This window comes from Megascapheus bottae, chromosome 7, assembly GCF_031878675.1.
Source record: "Megascapheus bottae isolate mThoBot1 chromosome 7, mThoBot2.hap1, whole genome shotgun sequence".
Taxonomy (NCBI): domain Eukaryota; kingdom Metazoa; phylum Chordata; class Mammalia; order Rodentia; family Geomyidae; genus Megascapheus; species Megascapheus bottae.
The window spans coordinates 59,631,780-59,652,333 of record NC_143515.1 but is presented as its reverse complement, the minus strand read 5'-3'; the positions used below and the strand labels follow the sequence as shown (position 1 = coordinate 59,652,333).

General features: G+C 40.1%; 1 protein-coding gene across 1 annotated transcript in view; it reads left to right on the top strand.

Moving 5' to 3' along the window:
• Vit (vitrin) overlaps positions 1-20,554 on the top strand; it is a 92,766-nt gene that overhangs the window by 7,892 nt on the left and 64,320 nt on the right. The window contains exons 2-3 of the mRNA XM_090336173.1: positions 11,606-11,674; positions 19,781-19,846. Coding sequence (XP_090192299.1) covers positions 11,623-11,674; positions 19,781-19,846 — 118 coding nt within the window. The 5' untranslated portion in view covers positions 11,606-11,622. The remainder of the gene's footprint in view (positions 1-11,605; positions 11,675-19,780; positions 19,847-20,554) is intronic.

The window sequence follows — 20,554 nt, the reverse complement described above, 5'->3', positions numbered from 1 at the left end:
CCCTCCTGGGACAGTGAGATTGTCTCAAAACAAACAAATCAATAGATCAAAAACACAAAAAGAAAAGAAGCTTTCCAAAAGAAGACTGAAGGGGCCAGCCCCACCTCATATAATGAGCCAGAGTCACCAGGAGGAACCCACAGGAGGGCGTGAGGGCTCCTGCAGTGCAGGGAATGCCCCAGCAGGGCTCTAGAGTATGTGGCTGGGTGTCTCCCATCAGTCACTCGATTCTTAATGACTCTGTTTCCGTAGATCCCTGGCAATTTCCAGGACTTACTCCTCTACAGCCTTCAATTCCTCAGCCGCAGTCACTCCTCCACACTTCTCCACATCCTCCATTCCCCTTCCCTCAAGCCTCTAATGGTTGTGATTTGAAGAATATACTTCAACCCCTAGCCTAATCAATGCCAGTCTCTGGATCTGGGAGAAAGCAGGGCCCCATCATCTGAAAAGAGTCCATTCTTTACCAAGAGGTAGACAACAGGAAAGCATAGGTCATACAGACACACTCTCATCCTATCTCATCTGTAAGTGGACCATAGTTTTATTTTGTGCCTCAGAATTGAAGTCAGATTTTAAAAAAAAACAAACAAACACAGAGTGTTCATGCTGAAGGGATGACAGTTGAATGCCAGTTACCCAGATCCAAAGCCTATGGCAAGTCAAGGATTTACTCTGGGAGTAAAACTCACTGAGAAGTGGCAGCATTAATCCACAGCATCAAATTTCTTAGGGAAGGAAGTTGCTGATGAGAGACATTCACCTTCCACAGCTCCAAGAGAATCTTTTAAGCCACAAATGATTCCCTCAGTGACCTGCAGCAGAGATTCTGGTCCATGCAGTCCTCTGAGAGACCCCCATCTCTTTCCCCAAGTTTCCTACTTTCCTTGCCTCTTCCCTTCTCCAAGATGAATAACTCTTGGGAGGAGCTCTGTAGAGCTCATTTGGGGCATGCCTGCAAACCAGTATTTCTTCCACTGGCTACAGAAGATCTAAACTACCACTTCAGAAATGTAATTACTGTTTGCAGTCTCCCTAGAAATCACTATTGGTCAAAGCCTTTGTGGATGTGGTAAGCATTACCATATGTCAGGTTCTTAACAAGGTACAAAATGATGGTCTGAAACACACACACCAAAAAAGGCTTTCCCTTTTTGGGTTTTCTGACATGTCCAAACATGCCACATGGTTGAATAGCACAGGCACAGATCAATCACTGGACTCATGGATGAACTCTCACCCCACACATAGCCATGACATACAGTACTCATCTTTGTGGTAGGATTTTCCTAACTACAGGCGGTGATCAAACACCATCCTGGAGAAAAATGATAAATCCTTCAGTAATTCACACCCTATTCATCCAAAAAGGCCACATTTATGGAAAATTCTAGATCAGAACATCAGTAAGCCTAATGTTCTCATAAATATGTTGGAAAATAAACATTTTCTTTTCACAAATCAGAGTTGGGAAACGGGTGCCCGTGGTGTGGGAGATGGGGCAATTCTGTATTGTGAAGGCCTGGCTTGTGCACTGTGGGATGCTGAGACACCTGCCTGGCCTCTCACCATTCCAAACCAGAAGCATCACAATTCCCCTGACCCCACCCGAGCTGTGCAGACCAGAAATCATCAGATGTTTCCTGGTTATGTAGCATTGTCACAAAATAGACTGGGGAAACTCCACAGCAGCATTCTAACAGCACAGTGTCAAGGTCACGTTCATTTCTTTACTCTCAAATCATCCCTGACTTGTTAATGGCAGCCACGGCACACAGGATCTCTTACCACACTTCCTCCCAGAGTCTAGATTCAGCTTCTCTGGGAAATCCCTGTTTTGATGCTACCAAAAGAAAACCACATGCATCCTTTCCATTTTATGTGATTTCATTTTACTGGTCAACATTTCATGGAAATGGGACATAACTAAAATAACAAACAAGAGAAAGGTTTTAATCAGACCTGCAAGGACTAGAAACCAGATCCAACTGACTTGAGTAAAAGTATCCAGAACCCTCTATATCTTGTGCAGGAGACTGAGTCCAACTGGACCTCTTTCAGAACAGAAAGAAACTAAGACATCCTCCTTCCTTGCTCTTCCAGGGCCATGTGTTCTGTCTCCTCACTCTTTTTACCCTTCTTTTGCATATCTTATCTCAGGCTCCATAGGGTTGCAGCTTAGCACTGACAGTTTTCAAGGCTGGTAGAGTTCCAAGGGAGACATTGATTGGTCTAAAGTGTCTTTTCTAGCTAGATTATAGCCTTGGACCAGCTGAGTCACCTAAACTTGAGTATAGATTCTTTGCATCTGTGTTTGAGCTGCTTGCTTCAGAGATCTTGTGAGACACAAGTTTTAGATGTAATCAGGCTTTAAAAAGTTAAAAAAAGAAACTGGTCTGCACATAAGATAGAATTGTTTATGATAATAATATTAAGTTACAAAATAGTTTGAAATGTAAAGCAACGGTGAGGTAAAGAGCTTCCAACCATTAAAACATACATATAATCTTAAGATGAAGAAGGTCAGGGTTGTGTGATTTGGGGCAAGTTACTTTACTATTCAGAATTCTAAGAATTATAATGTTGATATTACAATGCTGATTGTACTTTCCTCAAGGAGCCCTTTACTGGTTCACATAAGAAACACACAGGTGGCCAGCAGGAAATAACCCTACTACCAGAGCAAAAATGCCGAGATGTCAGGCAGACACCACTCCCTTGTGCAGAAATACCACCTCCCAGCTTTGGGCGCTGATAGGAAGGTGCCCTGAGTAAGAACTACTGATTAACAGTTCTGCTTTTACCCCACCCTAAATGCCCTGCTGCAACCAGACCAGGCAGGACCTCTCTGGGTTTGCCCAGGGGGCTCACCTGGGAGCTTACCCCAATTAACTTTCCTCTACTTGCAAAGAAGAAGGAGGAGGAGGGGGAGGAGGAGAAGGAGGAGGAGGAGGAGGAGGGGAAGAAAGAAACACACAGGTGGTTTGTTGGGAAAATATGCTGCAATTTTGATGTAACCTGGATTATTAGGATCTTTTCTAGTTAAAAACTACTGTCTAGACAGACACAATGCGATAGCTAAAAAGGATCTTTCAGAATGATGTTGAGCCATTTGTAAGAGAATGGCAAGACTTGGAAAAAGTGATATTAAGAGAAGTAAACCAGACCCAAAGAAATGAAGGTTGCATTGTTTCTCACATTTGTAGTAATTAGAATGTGACTGTAAATCTACAAGTAAACATAAGGGATGGCAAAAAAAATTACACTTGGACATGATAAATTAAACAGGACTCTAAACACTCACACCATGAGGACAGAGGAAGATGGATATTCTTAGGAGGGGATCACAAAGGCTCGATCACTGTGTGCATAGGATCACATAAACTGAGGTTTATGAACATGAACTCCAAGAAATTGAAACAAGAGCGGGTTTTTTTTGTTGTTATTTTGCTTGTTTCCCCCCTCCTCTCATCTTCAGCTCTGTTTTTTTTATTTATGTGGCTTTTGTCTTGTGTGTAAGCTTATCTCATTTGGGGAGAACAGAGAGGAGCACAGAAATGGTGGGAAAAAGGATGAAGTAATGCAACTAGTGACTTACTAGTCATTTTTGTTGGAAATGGGCTACACAACTTGCAGGGGTTGAGGGCCAGGAGGGAAAAACTGGGAGACAAGAGGGATGAGGGGACACTGTTCAAAAGGAAATGTATTAGCTGGGCACGATGGCTCACGCCTGTAATCCTAGCTATTCAGGAGGCTGAGATCTGAGAATCACGGTTCAAAGGCAGCCCAAGGCACTAAAGACCCTGAGACTCTTATCTCCAATTAACCACTAGAAAACCAGAAATGACATTGTGGCTCAAAGGGTAGGGCAGTAGCCTTGAGCTGAAGAGCTCAAGGACACTGCCCTGGCCCAGAGTACAAACCCAACGACCAACAGAAAAAAAAAAAGGAAAGGAAAAAGAAAGAAATGTGTTCATTACCTGACTTACGTACATCGGCACATCACCTTTATAATAACAATAACAAAAAGATTCAGCTCAAGGGAACTGAAATATATCATGTAGTTCATAGATAGGCCCAGGCCCCAGACACAAAAGCTCAAACCTTTCGCTTCAATTTTCTGTGATATTCTAGACTGCCTCTGTTAGCTTTATCCTCACCTGACTTCACAGGCACAAGACAAAACGGCAGCAGACCTGGAACTACCTGCTCCCTGTTCACTTCCAACAAGAGAGAAAACTTTGTCCCCAACGCATGGAACTCAGGTCACAGCCCACTTGGTCTGGTAATTAGGTCCTCCTACTTGGACCATTATCCTCCTATTTACACTTCCCCCATAGCTGGGATGAACGGCATGTCGCCTTTATTGGTAGAGATGGGAGAGTTGTGAACTTTTTGCCCTTGCTGGACTTGAATCCAGTCCTCTAGATCTCACCTCTCCCAATAGCTAGAAATACAGGCCTAAGCCAATTGGCCCAGCTATAATAAGGTATCATTGGGATGGAATTTAAATCTACAATAGAAAAGTTCAGGTTTCATGCACATCTTACAAATAGCCTGAGGATAATTTTATATAATACCTTTTAATAATTTTGTGCATAGGATAAAGTCTCATAGGAATTTTCTACTTGGGGAGTCATGTAAAACTCAAGATTCAGATGCCAGAGCATGTGGATTTAGGATTTGGGGATCAGAGATGCTCAATCTGTAATGATGACCTGGACAGGGCGCTTTGGTGAGGAAGGGGTCCAAACCTGGGTTCTAAAGCCATCATCAGTAAGGGGTGTGTCTCACCAACTTGGCTTAGAATCTGAAGTGGGACCTACCCGAGGAACTGAGAATGGGACAGTTTCCTCTGAGTCCCCTAGCTGTATTTATTTCCATTACTATGCTGCAATTAATTTATACTTAGAAAGTTCAATGGGAAGGGAAAGGCTGGATGCTCTGTGCTACTGTGTCGCCTGACTCAGCACAGCTTTAGCATTGTGCTTCCTTGGGCAAGTTGTACCTTCCCTGCCCATTTAACTTGCACTTCTCTGCCAGCACTTCATGATGACAGAGGTCTCAGTTCCTCAATTCAACATCCCGCCCTCAAGCTCTCCCTCTTTCCCTTTTTCTCTCTCCCTCCCTCCCCCTTCTATTCTTCCTCCTTTCCTACTTCTCAGCATCCTAGAGCAGTGTAATACTGACTTCAAGGTGGCCACAATGCAATGTAACAAGCAATGCAGTGTTTCTTTACACAGAGCAACCTGATCTATCTAAAGGGTTGTGTACAAATGGAGGCTCCCTCTGCATTGCAAAGGACCTGCCAAGTGCCAGCCTCATCATGCCAGCCTCCACTGTCCATCTGCAGCACATCAAACCACATCCCACCCTGTTTTATAGACAGGCAGTGATGGAGCAAGCAAAGCTGCAGATGTGGCCTCTCCGCACGCAGAGACGTCTGTCCTCAAGGGATTTTTGGCATTTTGGAAATACAGCACAACCTCCTCATAATATTAAATGTTTCCAGATGCATGCTGGCTCTTCCCACCTCCTGGACAAAGAGCTCGGGTGGGTGCTCCCCCATGCTCTATCCTAGATCAGACAAACACCAACACTACATCAATCTGCACATCTACCAGGACAGGATTTTTTTTTCTAAGTGACTGACTCAAGTAGGCCTCTAGGGGGCTTATTAAAAATGATGAATGCAAAAAAAACTTGTTCTTAAGCCTTCCATGTCTCCCTAGCGCCTAAAAGATCAATCTTAACATTCTTCAGGCATGACATCCAAAGCCCTTTCCTTCCTCTCCACGCCTGACTGAGCAATTCCCAGTCCCTGAAGCTCCTCTGTCCCTGGGTCCTAGCCTTTCTTCACCCCTCTGACATCATTTTCCAACCTGCTAGTTCAATAACTTCAAGTCCCATCTAGTTCCCACACCTGAGTCTCTGTGTCATCCACCCTTTCTGCCTTCCTAGTACCCTGGGCAACAGATGGTCTCAGTCCTGGCTGCACCAAGTGCCGATAGCAACTCAGGCCAAGTGAATCCAAATGGAGAAAGTGCATTTGCTTCTTATGGAAAAGTGGCCAGTGGAGAAAGGAAGGCAGGGTTTCTGAACTGGAAATGCTGCCTTGAATTCAGCATCTCATTTTTGCAGCCTTGTTACCTGGGCAATTCTTTACCTCTAATTAAGGCAAGAAATTCTTTTTCCCTATCAGGATGTCATGGAAAATAGATGAGTTCATATATTGCTGACACTCAGAACATACTCCATACATTTTGCTTAGGATAAATACATGTTTTAGTCTTCTAGAAGACTCTAAGTTACTACATGTTATGCTCTTGATCTCTCTGCCTAACACACAGAACATGCCCACATATATTTTTTTAAAGAAGACTAATAGATAAACAAAGGAAGATTTAAAGCCAGGCCTGGGGGCTTGAACTCAGGGCTTGCATGTTGTCCATGAGCTTTTCTTGCTCAAGGCTAGTGTTTTACCACTTGAGCCACAGCTCTATTTCTGGCTTTTGGACCATTTAATTGGAGAAAAGAGTGTCATTGATTTTCCTACTCAGGCTAGGATTTGAACCATGACTCTCAGATATCAACTTCCTGAGTAGCTAGAATTACAGACATGAACAACCTGGGCCCAGCTAGGAAGATATGTTTTAGTTTAGAAAATAAAGCTTAGGTAAAAGGACTGACTCAGGCTGACACTTGAGGGATGGCTAGACTTGTGAGAGGCAGGTGAGGGGGAGTGAGATCATCTAGTAGATAAAGAGCCATGCCATTCATGTCCAGGGTGTAGAGAAATAATCAAAAGCCTGAGGGAGCAGGAGCCAGGGAGAGAATCAGGGAGGAGAACTGCAATTTGATGGTGCTAAGAATTGGACCAGGTCAAGTTTATAATATTTCTTCTCATGAAGTTGGACTTTCTTCTGTAGAAAGTTTGTAGGTTGTGGAGAAGAATTCTGAACAGGTGAACATACAACAGTTAACTGTGAAGCAGGTCAATGTGCTTTAGTAAGCTGATTTATTCTAACAGGAGGGCAGGACAGGAAGGAACGAGGAAGGGTCTAGAAGATGGCTACAGCCCCTCATTTGTTATTAAATTATCTGTATGGGTTAGATCTTCTCAACAGAGCGTGTCTGGGTCTCCACTCGGTCTGTGCTTATTGAGTCATGGTTAAATTTGGTAGCAGATATGGAAACAAGAGCTTTATCTTGTGTGATTATTGTTCTTAAAGTACTATGTTATTTCTCTTCTATTTTTGTTGCCTTTTGGTTAATCTCATATTGTTACTGTATCTGACTTTGGTACCCGGAATATTGTATATATGTTTATTTATTTATTTGAAATAGGAAAGGGAAGGGGGGGAAACTGAGGGTGGGGGAGGGAAATGGGAACAAAAAACCATGAGAAGGGATATCAATGTGTGAGAAATAATGCATCTACCATCTGGCGAATGTAACTGTAACCCCTCTATACATTACCGCAACAAAAAATAAAAATAAAAATAAATTGGTAGCAGAAATTGGGAGTGACCACAATTTCTTCTAAGAGTTTCTGCCATTAGGGAATTTTATCATTGCTTTGTTTTTCTTATTGATTTCTTTTTAAAATTTAATTTAATATTTTATTGCTAGGGTAATGTATAGAGGGGTTACAGTTACATTCGCCAGGTACTACGTGCATTATTCTTACTAATTTCTTAATAGCAAACCTGCACAGGTTAAATATTTGAATAGGAAATCATGATATATTTTCCACATCTTGATCAAGTAACTCTAAGCTTTATTTGCCCTTTCTGTCTTCCACCTTTGACAAAGGTTGTCCCCGCCTATATCTTTAACTAATGAGCAATTTGACTTCTTATCTGAAAATTTCAAGCATTCTAATAAGGAGATTTAAGAAAAAATATCAATTTTTGTTTCATCTCAAGAAGAAGTTCATTTTATACATAATAGGGGTAGAAATGGAAGTACCGAGCCAGGAGCCAAGAAATCTGACTGTGAACTTGGTACATGACCTTGAACATGTCACTCACCTACCACACACCTCAATTACATTACTTTGAAAATGTGAATTATGATGCAAGTCCCCAGCTCCTAGGCAAGTTTACTGTAAAGTTACCTGTGTTTACTGATTTCTCACTCTTATGGCCTCCAAGGCCCAGCAATAGTCCAAAATTTGGGAAATAAATAGCAAAAAAAAACCAACCATAACCAAAAAAAAGACAAGAGCTCATATTGTGGAAATGCACGTGAAGTTTCCTTATTTAAAACACACAGAAAGAGCATATGAAATGCTGTTGTTATTCACTACCAGCTTGCTCTCCTCTACCTCCGGACAATGAGTCTAATTAGATCGGCTACACTAATCCACTCACAGTAAGCTATATGTTTCCTTCTATAACAAGATTTCCCTTGCCTCATCAGAACGGCATAGTTGGGATTCTGCAATTACACCTCACAGCACAATAAGTGTAGATGCATGAGAAGCATTCATTTGAAAGCCCCTCTTGTTTGGTTTTTTGCTAGAACCCAATAAGCTCATGAGGAATTGAAACTTTGAGGTGAATGTGCACCTCAGAACCACCTGTAGAAACAGCTTAAGGGAGCTAGCCTTCAGCTCTAGCCACTGCGGGGTGGGGGGTGGCTGGGAGAGGGTTTGAAGCTTTCTCGCTATACCATTTGCCTTTAAAGTATATGCATTAGGTGGCCTGTGCAAGGACAGATGGTATATTAAGGAGAAAGACTCAAAGACTAGAGTAACTCTGCTCATGTCTGTTATCCATTTGTGCATTTTAACTTTTAAATTCAGTAGGCATATCTGAGACCACTCCTTACTGTTCTCTCTCTCCTCTTTGGGTTTATGTGTTAGCTAACAATAACTTCATTTTTTGTGACAGTACTTAAGATTGAACTCAGGACCTTATGATTGCTTGGCACTCTACAATCTGAGCCATTCTCCAAGTCCTTTTTTCATATATAATTGTTTATTTCTTTTTCAGATAATTATCATTTTTTGCCCCTACTACTAATGTTGGATCTCCTCCTGCTTCCACCTCCTGAGTAGATAAGATCAGAGGAATACACCACTAGAGCCAGTGCCTTGGTGTAAAACTAGATTAATTTTTATTGAACATAGCTCACAGACCATAATAGGTACCATAATATGATTCAGTAGTTTTTAAAGCTTTTACAGATTATCTTCTCTTTCTTTTTTTTTTTTTTAATTTTCTAGGTAAAAGAGACAGTCCTCAGGACTCACAAACAGATCCAATAAGTATTCACAAAGCACATAAAAACTTCACATTTAAATTCCTATCCTGCTAGAATTTACATTCTAGTAGGGAATCCAACAATGAGTGAATATGTGTAAACTAGAATATATTGTAAATATAAGTATTTCAGGAGCAATAAGTGACATACAGAAAAAGTAAGAAAAGAGTACAATATGTCTATTGGTACGAGGCAGGAGAGAGATCACAACTTAAAGTTGATAGTTTGGTAATATCTCATAAAAAGACAACACTTCATCAAAGATTAGAAAGAATATTTTTAAAATTTTGTATTGTTGTTATGAAGGTTACAGTTTTGTAAGTCAGGTAAAGAGTACATTTCTTGGGCTAGGAGCATGGCCTAGCGGTAGAGTGCTTGCCTAGCATGCACGAAGTCCTGGGTTCAATTCCTCAGTACAGCATACACAGAAAAAGGCAGAAATGGTGCTGTGGTTCAAGTGGTAGAGCATTAGCCTTAAGGGAAAAAGCCCAACAACAGTGCCTAGGTCCTGAATTCAAGAGCCAGTCCTGGCAAAAAAAAAAAAAAAGAACTCATTTCTTTTTTAACCATGTCATCCCTTTCCTCACTCTGTCATCTCTGCCTGGAAGTTGTATACAGCTTATTTTCAATGTTTTATCCTTTGTACCTCCACTTACTCTCCTAAAACTAGGTAAACAAACAAGACAAAAATAAAAGAAAATAGCAAGAAAAACCCTCTTGTTTCCATTTCTGGAGTTCAGGTCAACAAATATTACTTCATATGATCAGATGCCCATAGGAATTGTGCCTTTGTGCTCTTCCCGAAGCATGTCCTCCTTTGATTTCACCGTGTGCCAACACCCTATATAATTAATTCATCATGACCCGTGGGCTGCACATGAGGGAAAAGATGGACTGTTTGTCTCTCTGAGCTTGGTTGGCCTCACTTAACATGATTTGTTTTATATCCATCCACTTCCCTACAAATGATATAACGTTATTCTAGAGAGAATGGATTTTTTAAAAACATATTCCTCTTGGGAAAGAACATTCACACAGAGAAAATTAATAATAATTAATAATAATAATACAAAGTGCAGATCCCCTGAGATGAGAAGCATGTTGAAGAAACAGCCTAGAGGCAGGGAGATTGCTGACTATAAGGGAGAAATAATGAAAAATAATGTCAAAAAAATCAGTGGTAGTCAAATCAAGAAGGATGTTAAGTCACCTGTAAAAACTGACTTCTCAATAAGGAGAGGATCCATCATAGAGCTCTGAACACAGCAAAGTCATGAGCTGATTTAATGTTGAGCAGGGTCAGGTTGGCAGCTAGGCAGACTGGAGTGGGCAAATGAAGGGTAAGCCTAATTAAGAGGCTAACTGCTCCAGGAAATGGAAACAAACAAACAAAAAGATAACTGCAGCTGGGCACTGGTGGCTCATGCCTATAATCCCAGCTGCTAAAGAGGATGAGATCTGAGAGTCAAGGTTCGAAGCCAGAACAGGCAGTCCATGAGACTCTTTATCTCCAATTAACCACCCACAAGCCAGAAGTGGAACTGTGGTTCAAGTAGTAGAGTCTTGAGCAAAAGAAGCTCAGGAACAGCACCCAGGCTCTGAAGCCCTACTCAAAACTGCTGTTTCTTGAACTTGCTGGTTCTCTAGAATTATCTGAGGAGTTTTTACAAAGCTTAATCCCAGGTCCTACCCTCAAGAGTTTTTATTCTATGGATCTGGGTACAGCTGAACATCAGGATTCTCAAAATGTCAAATGATACTAATATACAGCAAAGTGTAAGAGCCACTGCTGTATCAATTTCCCTGTCCACCCCCTTCTGAGGTCCTAAAGCTTTCTTATGATTTAATGTGGTTATTTGTGTGTCCCTGTGTTTCCCACCTCTATTAAACTCCACATCTTTTAAGAGTAAGAACTGGTTTTTAATTCAAATCTTTTATCACCTTTTTCCTAATAAAACTTAGCCATAAAAGAGCTCAATAAATATTTATTGAATGGATGATGAATAAATGGTTTACTTGTAATCTTAAAACTACAATTGTGGCTTTTGTCCAAATCTGAAGACTAGCTGGACATATTCTCAAAATTGGGGAGTTGTTAACCTCTTCAATTCTAAGGCCAGACCTCTGAAAAACCACAGGCCAGTGACTAGAATATGTTTTCCAACAGAGAATAGAGAATCTGGGTAGCCTTACAGCCATTCTTTACCATTTCCATGGACTCTTTACAGAAAGCTGAAGGTTAGACTCCAAAGACTCCAGAGACCAATATAAAAGGAAGCCACACATAATTCCTATGGCTGAAACATGATGGTGATATTGTGTCTTTCTCTCCAAGGTACCATTTTAATATTTATGGGGATTGCTGTCGTCACTATGAAGGCATCTGTTATTGAAATGTTCCTTGGTAAGTACTTTTATACGTGTATCTGGATACATTTTCCTAAACCCCAAACTTTTAAGCCAACATAGAGCTCAGAATCAGTAACAATGCATCTTTTTGTGACAAATATTTTGAAGTCTAAGTGAGAAAGTATGCCTATGTAGATATACATTGTTTGCCAGTCCTGGGGCTTGAACTCAGGGCCTGAGCACTGTCCTTGGACTTTCTCAAGGCTTGATATCTACTATTTGAGCCACAGCACCACTTCCAACTTTTTCTGTATATGTGGTACCAAGAAATTGAACCCAGGGCTTCGTAAATACTAGGCAAGCACTCTACCACTAGGCCACATTCCTGTCCTAGATATACTTTTAAATAAAGCAAGTATATGTCTCCATATATTACACACAGCACACACATCTTGGAATATTGTTTTTCAGCAAGTATTTGAGATATGGAATTTTACGAGTCTGAAATTAAGAATCTTGTTTCTCAATTTATCAAAAAAAAGAAATTTTTATCATTGACATGCATTTGATTACTTGCACTATTCGTGACTCTCTTTTAAGAGATAAAACATGAAGCTATTTATCACCAGAGAATATAGTTTGGGGTAAATTCTTGAAGAGTAGCAGTTGACTGTTAAATGCAGAAAGCCCTCAAGACTAGATCAAAAATCTGTTATAAGAAGTGAATTCAGTAAAGTTACAGGACACAGAGCCAACATATAAAAATTCAGTTGTGATTCTGTATACTCAAAGTAAACTATCTGAAAAAGAAACTTTTTTCTTTTTTGCATATTTTTATTGTAATTAATAGAAGGGTTACATTATACTCACCAGATAGAGGGTGCATTACTTCACAAACATTGACACCCTTTCTCATGTCTTGGTCCCATTTCCCTCCCCCCACCCCTGCCCCTCATCTTGTTTTTCCCCCTTCCCTATCCGATTTCAAATAACCAAATAAGCACATATACAATATTGCAGATAACAAGGTAAAATACTGTAACAATATGAGATAACCAAGGGACAGCAATAGAGATGAGAGATAACATAGTACATTAAGGACAACAATCACTCGTTATAGGGCTTGAAAAAGAAACTTTTAGGTTTCTCATTTACAATATCAGCAAGCAAAGAAAAACTGAGGAATAAAGAATCATGAGATGAATGTTCTATACACCAAAAAGTATAAAGCACTGAAAAAGTAATTGCAGAATACACAAAGGGAAATTTAACTCTTATTCATGAATTGAGAGAGCTGATACTGTTAAAATATTGCTATTCTCATAATCAATCTTAAATTCCATCTAATCAATATCAAATCCCAATGATGTTTTTCACTGAAATTTAAAAAACCTAAAGTTTGTAGGGACCCATTAAAAAAACCCAAATAACCAAACAAATCTTGAACAAAAAGTATGAAGCCGAAGGCATCACAATACCTGATGTCAAAATACATATTATAAATATGCATCATAAAAATGCACTAAAAAGACATGTAAACCAACCAACCAAAGAAATAAAAGAAAAAGTTCAGAAATAAATGTATGCACTTATATTCAACTGATCTTTAACAAGGATACCAGGAACAGACAATAAAGGATAATTTCCTAAATAAATGGTTTTAGAAAGATGGGCTATCCACATGCAGAAGAACAAAATTAGATCCTTATCTATACTAAACATAAAAGTCAACTTAAAGTGGACTAAATGTTTAAACACAAGACTGAAACTATAAAACTACTTAAAAATTAAGAAGTATAGAGAACAGAGATCTTAACTTCGGCCTGGACAATAGACTCTTCAGATATGATCCCAAAAGCAAGGCAGCAAAAGCAAGAGCAGACAACTAAAGTCTCCTAAAACTTGTTCCATTGCCCAGCACTGGGAGCAAGAAATAGAGTACAAAGACCAGCAATGAAGTGGAAGAAAATACTTGCAAGTCTAAACCCCAGTATTGGGACTCTAGTTTCTACTGCTACATTGTATACTTGGAATATGTTAGAGTGGATCTGACATGTTCTCAGACATGAAAAAAATCACCTATGCGAAGTGAGGGATGTGTTCGATTGATTCAATTACTCCACAAAATACACGTACATAAAAAACATGATGATGCACGCCACCAAGTTTACTTGTCAATTATATCTTAATAAAACTAGAGAGAAGACTCCAGTTTTCAAATTCTTCTACACCCTCACACATCTCTATCTCCGGCATCTCCTCTGCCTGCTGGTCTCTCATTCCCCCCACACTGCTGGGTATCGTGACAGCCTCCCTGCCCCAGATCTTCACGTCTCTGCTCCACCGTTCTCCACCATGACCTAGTTCATGTCCCTACCGCCCCCCATGTGAGAACTCTCCTCACGTGGCTCCCCTTTCACTTGAAGATGGAGCCCAAGTGATGTGTCCTACATGGGAAGCCTTCCTGGGGTGGCTCTAGCTGTCCAGCCCTGCTCTCCTCTGTCACCACAGCCCCCATCTTGCCTGCCACTGAATTCTAATTTCCCTCAGGGCTGCAGCATTTCTCATTTCCAAGCCTTCGAGTGTGGCTCTTCCTGCTCTGCCTCCCCCAGTAGACTATATCTTCACAAGTCCCCCTGCATTCTTCAGGAAGCTCCTCTCTGCCTTTCCCATTAGATGGCCACCTTCCTCTGTGCTTCCTGGATGCATGAAGTTATTCTCATCTTGGCTGCATGGTATTTGCCTCATCCATAGCCTGCCCCCCCAAAACTGTAAAATCATCCTGGACACTGGTTGTTTCTTACCCATTGTGTATTTCCAGTACTTTCTACAAATCCAAGGCACTCAAAACATGCTTGACTCTAGTAATCCTGGCATATCAGAGTCATCCAATGATTCCCTTCCAATTCTCTAAATTAATGTCAATAGTGAGGTTTGTAGATAAAATTATATATATGTATATATATATATATATATATATATATATATACACACAGTATACAGATCTATGTGCCCATCAACATGTTTGCTTGAGCTCAGGGCCTGAGCACTGTCCTTGGGCTTTCTCAAGGCTACCACTCTACTATGTGAGCCACAGCAGCACTTTCAGCTTTATGTATGTATGTGGTACTGAGGAATTGAACCTGGGTCTTCATATATCCTAGGCAAGCACTCTTACCACTAGGTCAAACTCCCAGCCCCAGCATGTTTCTTTTAAATACCTTAAAATGCATGATACAGTCTAGTGTCTACAGATTGTTTGGGAGGTTTATGTACAATCGTCATGTGCAGTGAAGAGGCCAAGACTTGCTATCAAACTTCCACTCTGGTTCTAAGCTCTTCCTCTAGATGACCAAAGATTTAGTCAAGGTGTTGACTTTGACCTTGTTCTTCTTTCCATAAAATAAAGGAACCACTTTCAATGCTCTCCTAGAATCCTATGGTTTGGAACCTATTTTTATGTTTAAGTGATTGTAGCAAAGTTAACAGTCATATCTTTGTTTAGAAAACCTCTGATATTGCCACAATGGTGCCAATAACACTGGAGATATAAAGTCAGACTTGAAGTCTGACTTTAATATGACCAAATTAAGAATAGCATCATTATGTTATCTGTTCTTATTTGTGAATGAAACATATACTGTATTTTATATATAAAGAATATAAAAGAAGGAAATATTGAAAATATAAAGTAAAAATCATGATTCCATAATTATTAACATTTTGGTACATTGTTCCAGTTATTTCTCTGTGCATATTTTAACCATCAGAATCATTCTTAAGGTTGGACCTGAGCGCTTCACAGGTAATTTAATATTCCTCTACACACCATTTGTAATAAATGCTTAGGACTTCCCTGAGGTTGGGATATTTCCAACATTTCATTATTTCCAGATTGTCATTTGAAATGCTACAATGGGCATTTCTTTTAACATAAATCTTTCTGGTTTGTAACTTGGGAGCTATTCCTAAGAGTCTACTTGCTTAGTTGAAAGATATAATTTTTAAGGCTCTTGAAACCATTATCAAATTGTTTTCTCAGAATGGCTCTATCTGCTTACATTTCAGCAATAGAAGCAATTCACCCTGGCACCCACTCCCTGCCAGGAGCAGTATGGCCTATTTACCAGCAGGATAGCGGAAAGCATCGCCTCATTTTGGATTAACTTGTCTTTAAAATCATTAGTTACAACAAACATTGCTTTAAGTATGCAGTGCTTTAGACTGAATTTCAAAATAATTATAGCTCAGATACTTTTTTTTAAATTTTTGATGGCACTATGGATTGAACTCATGGTAGATAGAGATCCTAGAAAGTAACCAATACAGAAAGGGATTAGAGATGTAGCTCAAGTTGTAAAGCACCTACCTACCCAGCTTAAGGCTCTAAACCTAATCCTAGTAATACATACATGAATACATATGGATTTGTAGATGTATACATATGCATATATACATATATGTATATGACAAACATATATAATGTACGATTTGCTTTTGAGCTTTTAAGTACTTTTAAATATGAGAGTTTTATGTTATTCAAAATTGGAACAATGGGATTTTTTTTGTCAATCATGGGGCTTGAATTCTGGGCTTGGGCACTGTCCCTATGCTCTTCAGCTCAAGGCTACCACCCTGTCCCTTGAGCCGCAGCACCACTGCTAGTTTTCTAGTGGTTAATTAGAGATAAGAGTGTCAGGGTCTCTAGTGCTCCGACTGGCTTTGAACCGCAATCCTCAGACCTCCGCCTCCTGAGTAGCTAGGATTACAGGTGTGAGCCGCCACACCCAACTACAATGGGGAATTTTTAAATAATTTTTTCTTGTGATTAATAGAAGGGTTACATTATATTCACCAGATAGAAGGTGCATAACTTCACAAACATTGATACCCTTTCTCATGACATGGTCCCCATTTCCCTCCCTCCCTCCCCCCGCTTATCTTGATTTCCCCCCTTCCCTATCCAATTTACAATGGGATTTTTTTAAGCTGAGGGGTATATGCTACAAAGTCGGCAAACCAGAATTGCCTTAAATTGGTCGATGCTAAACTGCATTTCCTCAAGATTTGTAGATTGGAATGGCGTCCACTTCAGATCACTACCTACTTCCAGGACACGGAGGGACTCTCTGTCTTCTGCTTTGTATGGGGATGTGCATCGGCCATCCATCCTGGTGCTCTACTAGGCTTCCTAGAAAAATAAATACAAACTGATTTCCCTCTCCCCCAAGTTCAACATGCAATTCACCATCTCCAACACAGCAGGAGAGGTCTTGCTGATCGCACATCGGCTAGCACATGACAGACTTGCTCTAGGACATAGGCACACAAGCAGGCGCAGAACTGACTAACTTCTCTTCTGGAGAAGTGGTTGGAAGGAAGCCTTAATTAAGAAGCATATAAAGCGAGGTGACCCGCAGACAGCATTGATCTTATTAAAACTGCTGGCAAACTCAACAAGCAAGGCATGTGTGCAGGCTGGTGAGTCTTGGGTGGCCAAATAAGTGATGGATTTCTAAGGTATTTTTAGCTCAAGATGATCTCAGGACATATCAACCATTTGTCAGAGGCCCACAGGCCCCCAAGGGTAGTAGTTAGCTTTTCCAAGAGTTGCCACTCAAATGTATTATTTCACTTACTCTATCTACTTCATTTGCTTAACTTTTTCCCTAGCTACTTTGTGCTTGTGTTTAAAGAACTATCCTAGGATTCTAGATGTTTATTTTTGTATACAAAATGAAACTGTGGTCTTTGTACAGAGCTCAGTGGCACAGGGGCTACTATAAAAGCCAGACCTCCGGGATACTTACACCCACCCAAACCCCAGAAGTAAATAACACCTACAAAATGTCCTTTTTCATTCTCCTTCGCTGGTGTCTCGGCTCTCCCTTGATTTTCACTGAGTCCTCTTTCATGTGCCCGCCCTGGGAGACCATGGCATGTCACCCACCCACGCCTCAACTAGTCAAAATTGAGGATAATTTAGTGGCTGCACGGTTGGCACAGACTAGCTGGTGTCTTGGGGCTGTTCAGGAAGCCCTAAACAACTGCCAGAAACTGGGTGGCTCAAGAAAAACAGAAAGTTGTTTCTCAAAATTCTGGAGGCAGCAAAGACCAAGGCATTAGCACATTCTCTCTCTGGGGACAACCCACTTCCTCAGCTCATAGACAGTCACCTCCTCTGTGTGTCCTCATATGACAGAAAGGACAAGAAGGCTCTGCGGCCTCTTTATCAAAACACTAACTCCATCCATGACTGCTCTATGTTTTGAGGCCTATTGATCTACCATAAAATCCACATTGTCATATGATGGTTTTGGGTGCTGAGTTCAGTGCTGGAGAGATATTTTCATTGGAGAGTAGCCAGACAATCATGAGTTTGCTTAAGCACTTGGTTTCATATGATGTGACTATGTTTTCCTTCAAAGGTGTGTGTACAGCTAAACTGAGCATGTGTATTCTGTTAAAAACAAATACAAAAACTAAAATGCCTACTCTATTTCTCCCCATCTATTGGCTCCATTTCTTCCCACCTCATCTTTATCCAGAAAGTGAGTTTCTCAGAAAAGTGGCTATCGTGGAGGTTAGGTAAAACCATGCCACCCAAGGGTAGGAAAGGAGAATGTGTTGAGTGGAAGAAAAAAGGATAGAGAACGTGACTAGCATTTTAAAAGGAGAAAACATTACTTTTTTTAAACCACTAAATCCACTAAAAATGGAGAAGCCATCGTTTTGTATTAAAAGCTATCTCCAGGAGAAATTGGTGTACTATGTGTCAAACTTTCAAATGGATATATACTTCAGATAAGAAATTCTATTTGGAAAATTATTTTAAGGAAATAATAATGGATTGATGGAAAAACCAAGCTATTTATACTAAATGAAGGATGAGCTAAGTCACAATGCATCCGTGTAGCATAATATTTTGTGGGCTATTAAAAATTATTGTGAGAAGAACATTTAACCTATAACTTGGAATCTATTCCTATGAGTCTACTTAATTGAAAGATATAACTTTTAAGGCCCTTGAAACTAATATCAAATTTTCCAGAATGGCTCTACATGCTTAGATTTTGGCAAAAAAAATGTCAGTATCTATTATTAAATCTAAACAACTGATAAAACATTGTAAACACTATATGATTCAATGCTTCTTTTAAGAGTACTCGTGTGAATACATGTATTCATACAGAAAAAGCTTGGCAAATTAAACTTTAGGATTCACCCATATTTTCTGTGCTGATTTTGTGCTTTTGCATTTTCCTAGAGGGAGAATGAGTTTGTTTGGCAATAAGAATGAAAACAGTGAATATTAGTGTTCTTTAAGCACAAGTTCATAAAGTGTGCTTGGAAAGGAGCTGGGGATGTAAAGGTCACTAAAAGGATAAAAAAGGCCTCCTGGAACCGTGGAATGGATGACATTGGTCAAGATGCCTTGAAGAGCTCTTCCTTCTTCCCCTGTCTCCCTGCTTCTTGAAGGGGGCCAGTGTCTCAATACTGCTGGAGGTTCTGTTTATGTTTGGAAAGTGGGCATAGAACCAGGGCTATTTGGGGAGACCACAAGGGGACCCTCAAATCACTCCTCACTTCTTTCCCACCTCAGTCTTCTTTGTCCTCTCTGCTGAGGTGTTTTACTCAATGCCATGCATTCAGCTTTCTTGGGTCATCCTTGCACATACACACCTACACATACTTGTGTGCACATGCACTTATGCTCATAGGTGTACACACATGAACACCACAAGAGCAGTTCTCTGGCTGTAGGAAAATTGTGTCCATTTGAGACACACAAGAGATGTGGGTGCTTTTCTTACCCCATCCTTCATTCAAGGAAACTATGAGATTTTTTTTCCAGGCTATATTCCCTTCTTTAAAAAATTGGTTTCATAGGACTGATGTGCTGGACTATAAAGAAAAAGTATTCCAGAGGTATTTTTCAGCAGGGTCTAAGAGAAAGAAACACAAATCACATGTATTTCCCAATCTTCAGTTAACCAAAAGGGAGAGAAGTGACCTTCCCAATCTTAATATAAAGGGAAAATCAGTTCCACTAGTGAGAACACTTAATGCATTATCAAAGCAGGTATCAGAATCTAAAGAGAGAAAACACTTAGATAAAATAATGTTGATTCTTGTATAAATCTTTATTTCCTTCATGTAGTTTTACTCGTGACTGGAATCCATTCAAATAAAGAAATAACAAAGAAGATTAAAAGGCCCCAAAACAGTAAGTAAAATTATACTTTCTTGCAGGTATCCTTGTATGGTTGGACTTCCTCTCTGGAGGAAATCTATTACACTTATTTCCAAGGCCATAGAAGGTGGTGCTTTTGTTCTGAGTTGGGCTGGGTCAGGCTTTTGTCTGTTTCAATTGCTTTGCTCACACACTAAATAATGATGATTCTTAGTCATTGCCTGTTTCACCACTACCACCACCACCACCACCACCCCAGAAAGCATTTGGGATAAGAGTCCTGATTTTAAAGTAAAAGATATGTAGCTCCATGGCACTAGAAAAATTCAAAATGAACATACAAAGACTAGGCATCCCTAAGAATCTATGGTTATATGGAAAGAAATTCCTCCCTGCCTTCGAAATGCTATCCACATGCTCCATACTAATGCAAGACTGAAGTTTCTTTGCCTATGTTCTCCTATAAGCATTTTAAGGAAGTTTTAAGGAAGCTCTATAATCTTCAACTTCTGTCTTTGTCATTCTGCCATTCTCAACAGGCCCTCCAGGGTTTAGGACTGCCTGTCTCCCTCCTTCATTCCAGCCAGAGAGAAAGGGGGCACAGGATACACACCAACTCTTTCTAAAGATAGTCAAGAAAAGAGAACACCACTTCTGCTTAAACACCACCAGGATGCATGCCTCAATAAAAGTAAAAGATTCCATTACGAGGAAAAAAACGAAAAATAGATACTGGGAAAT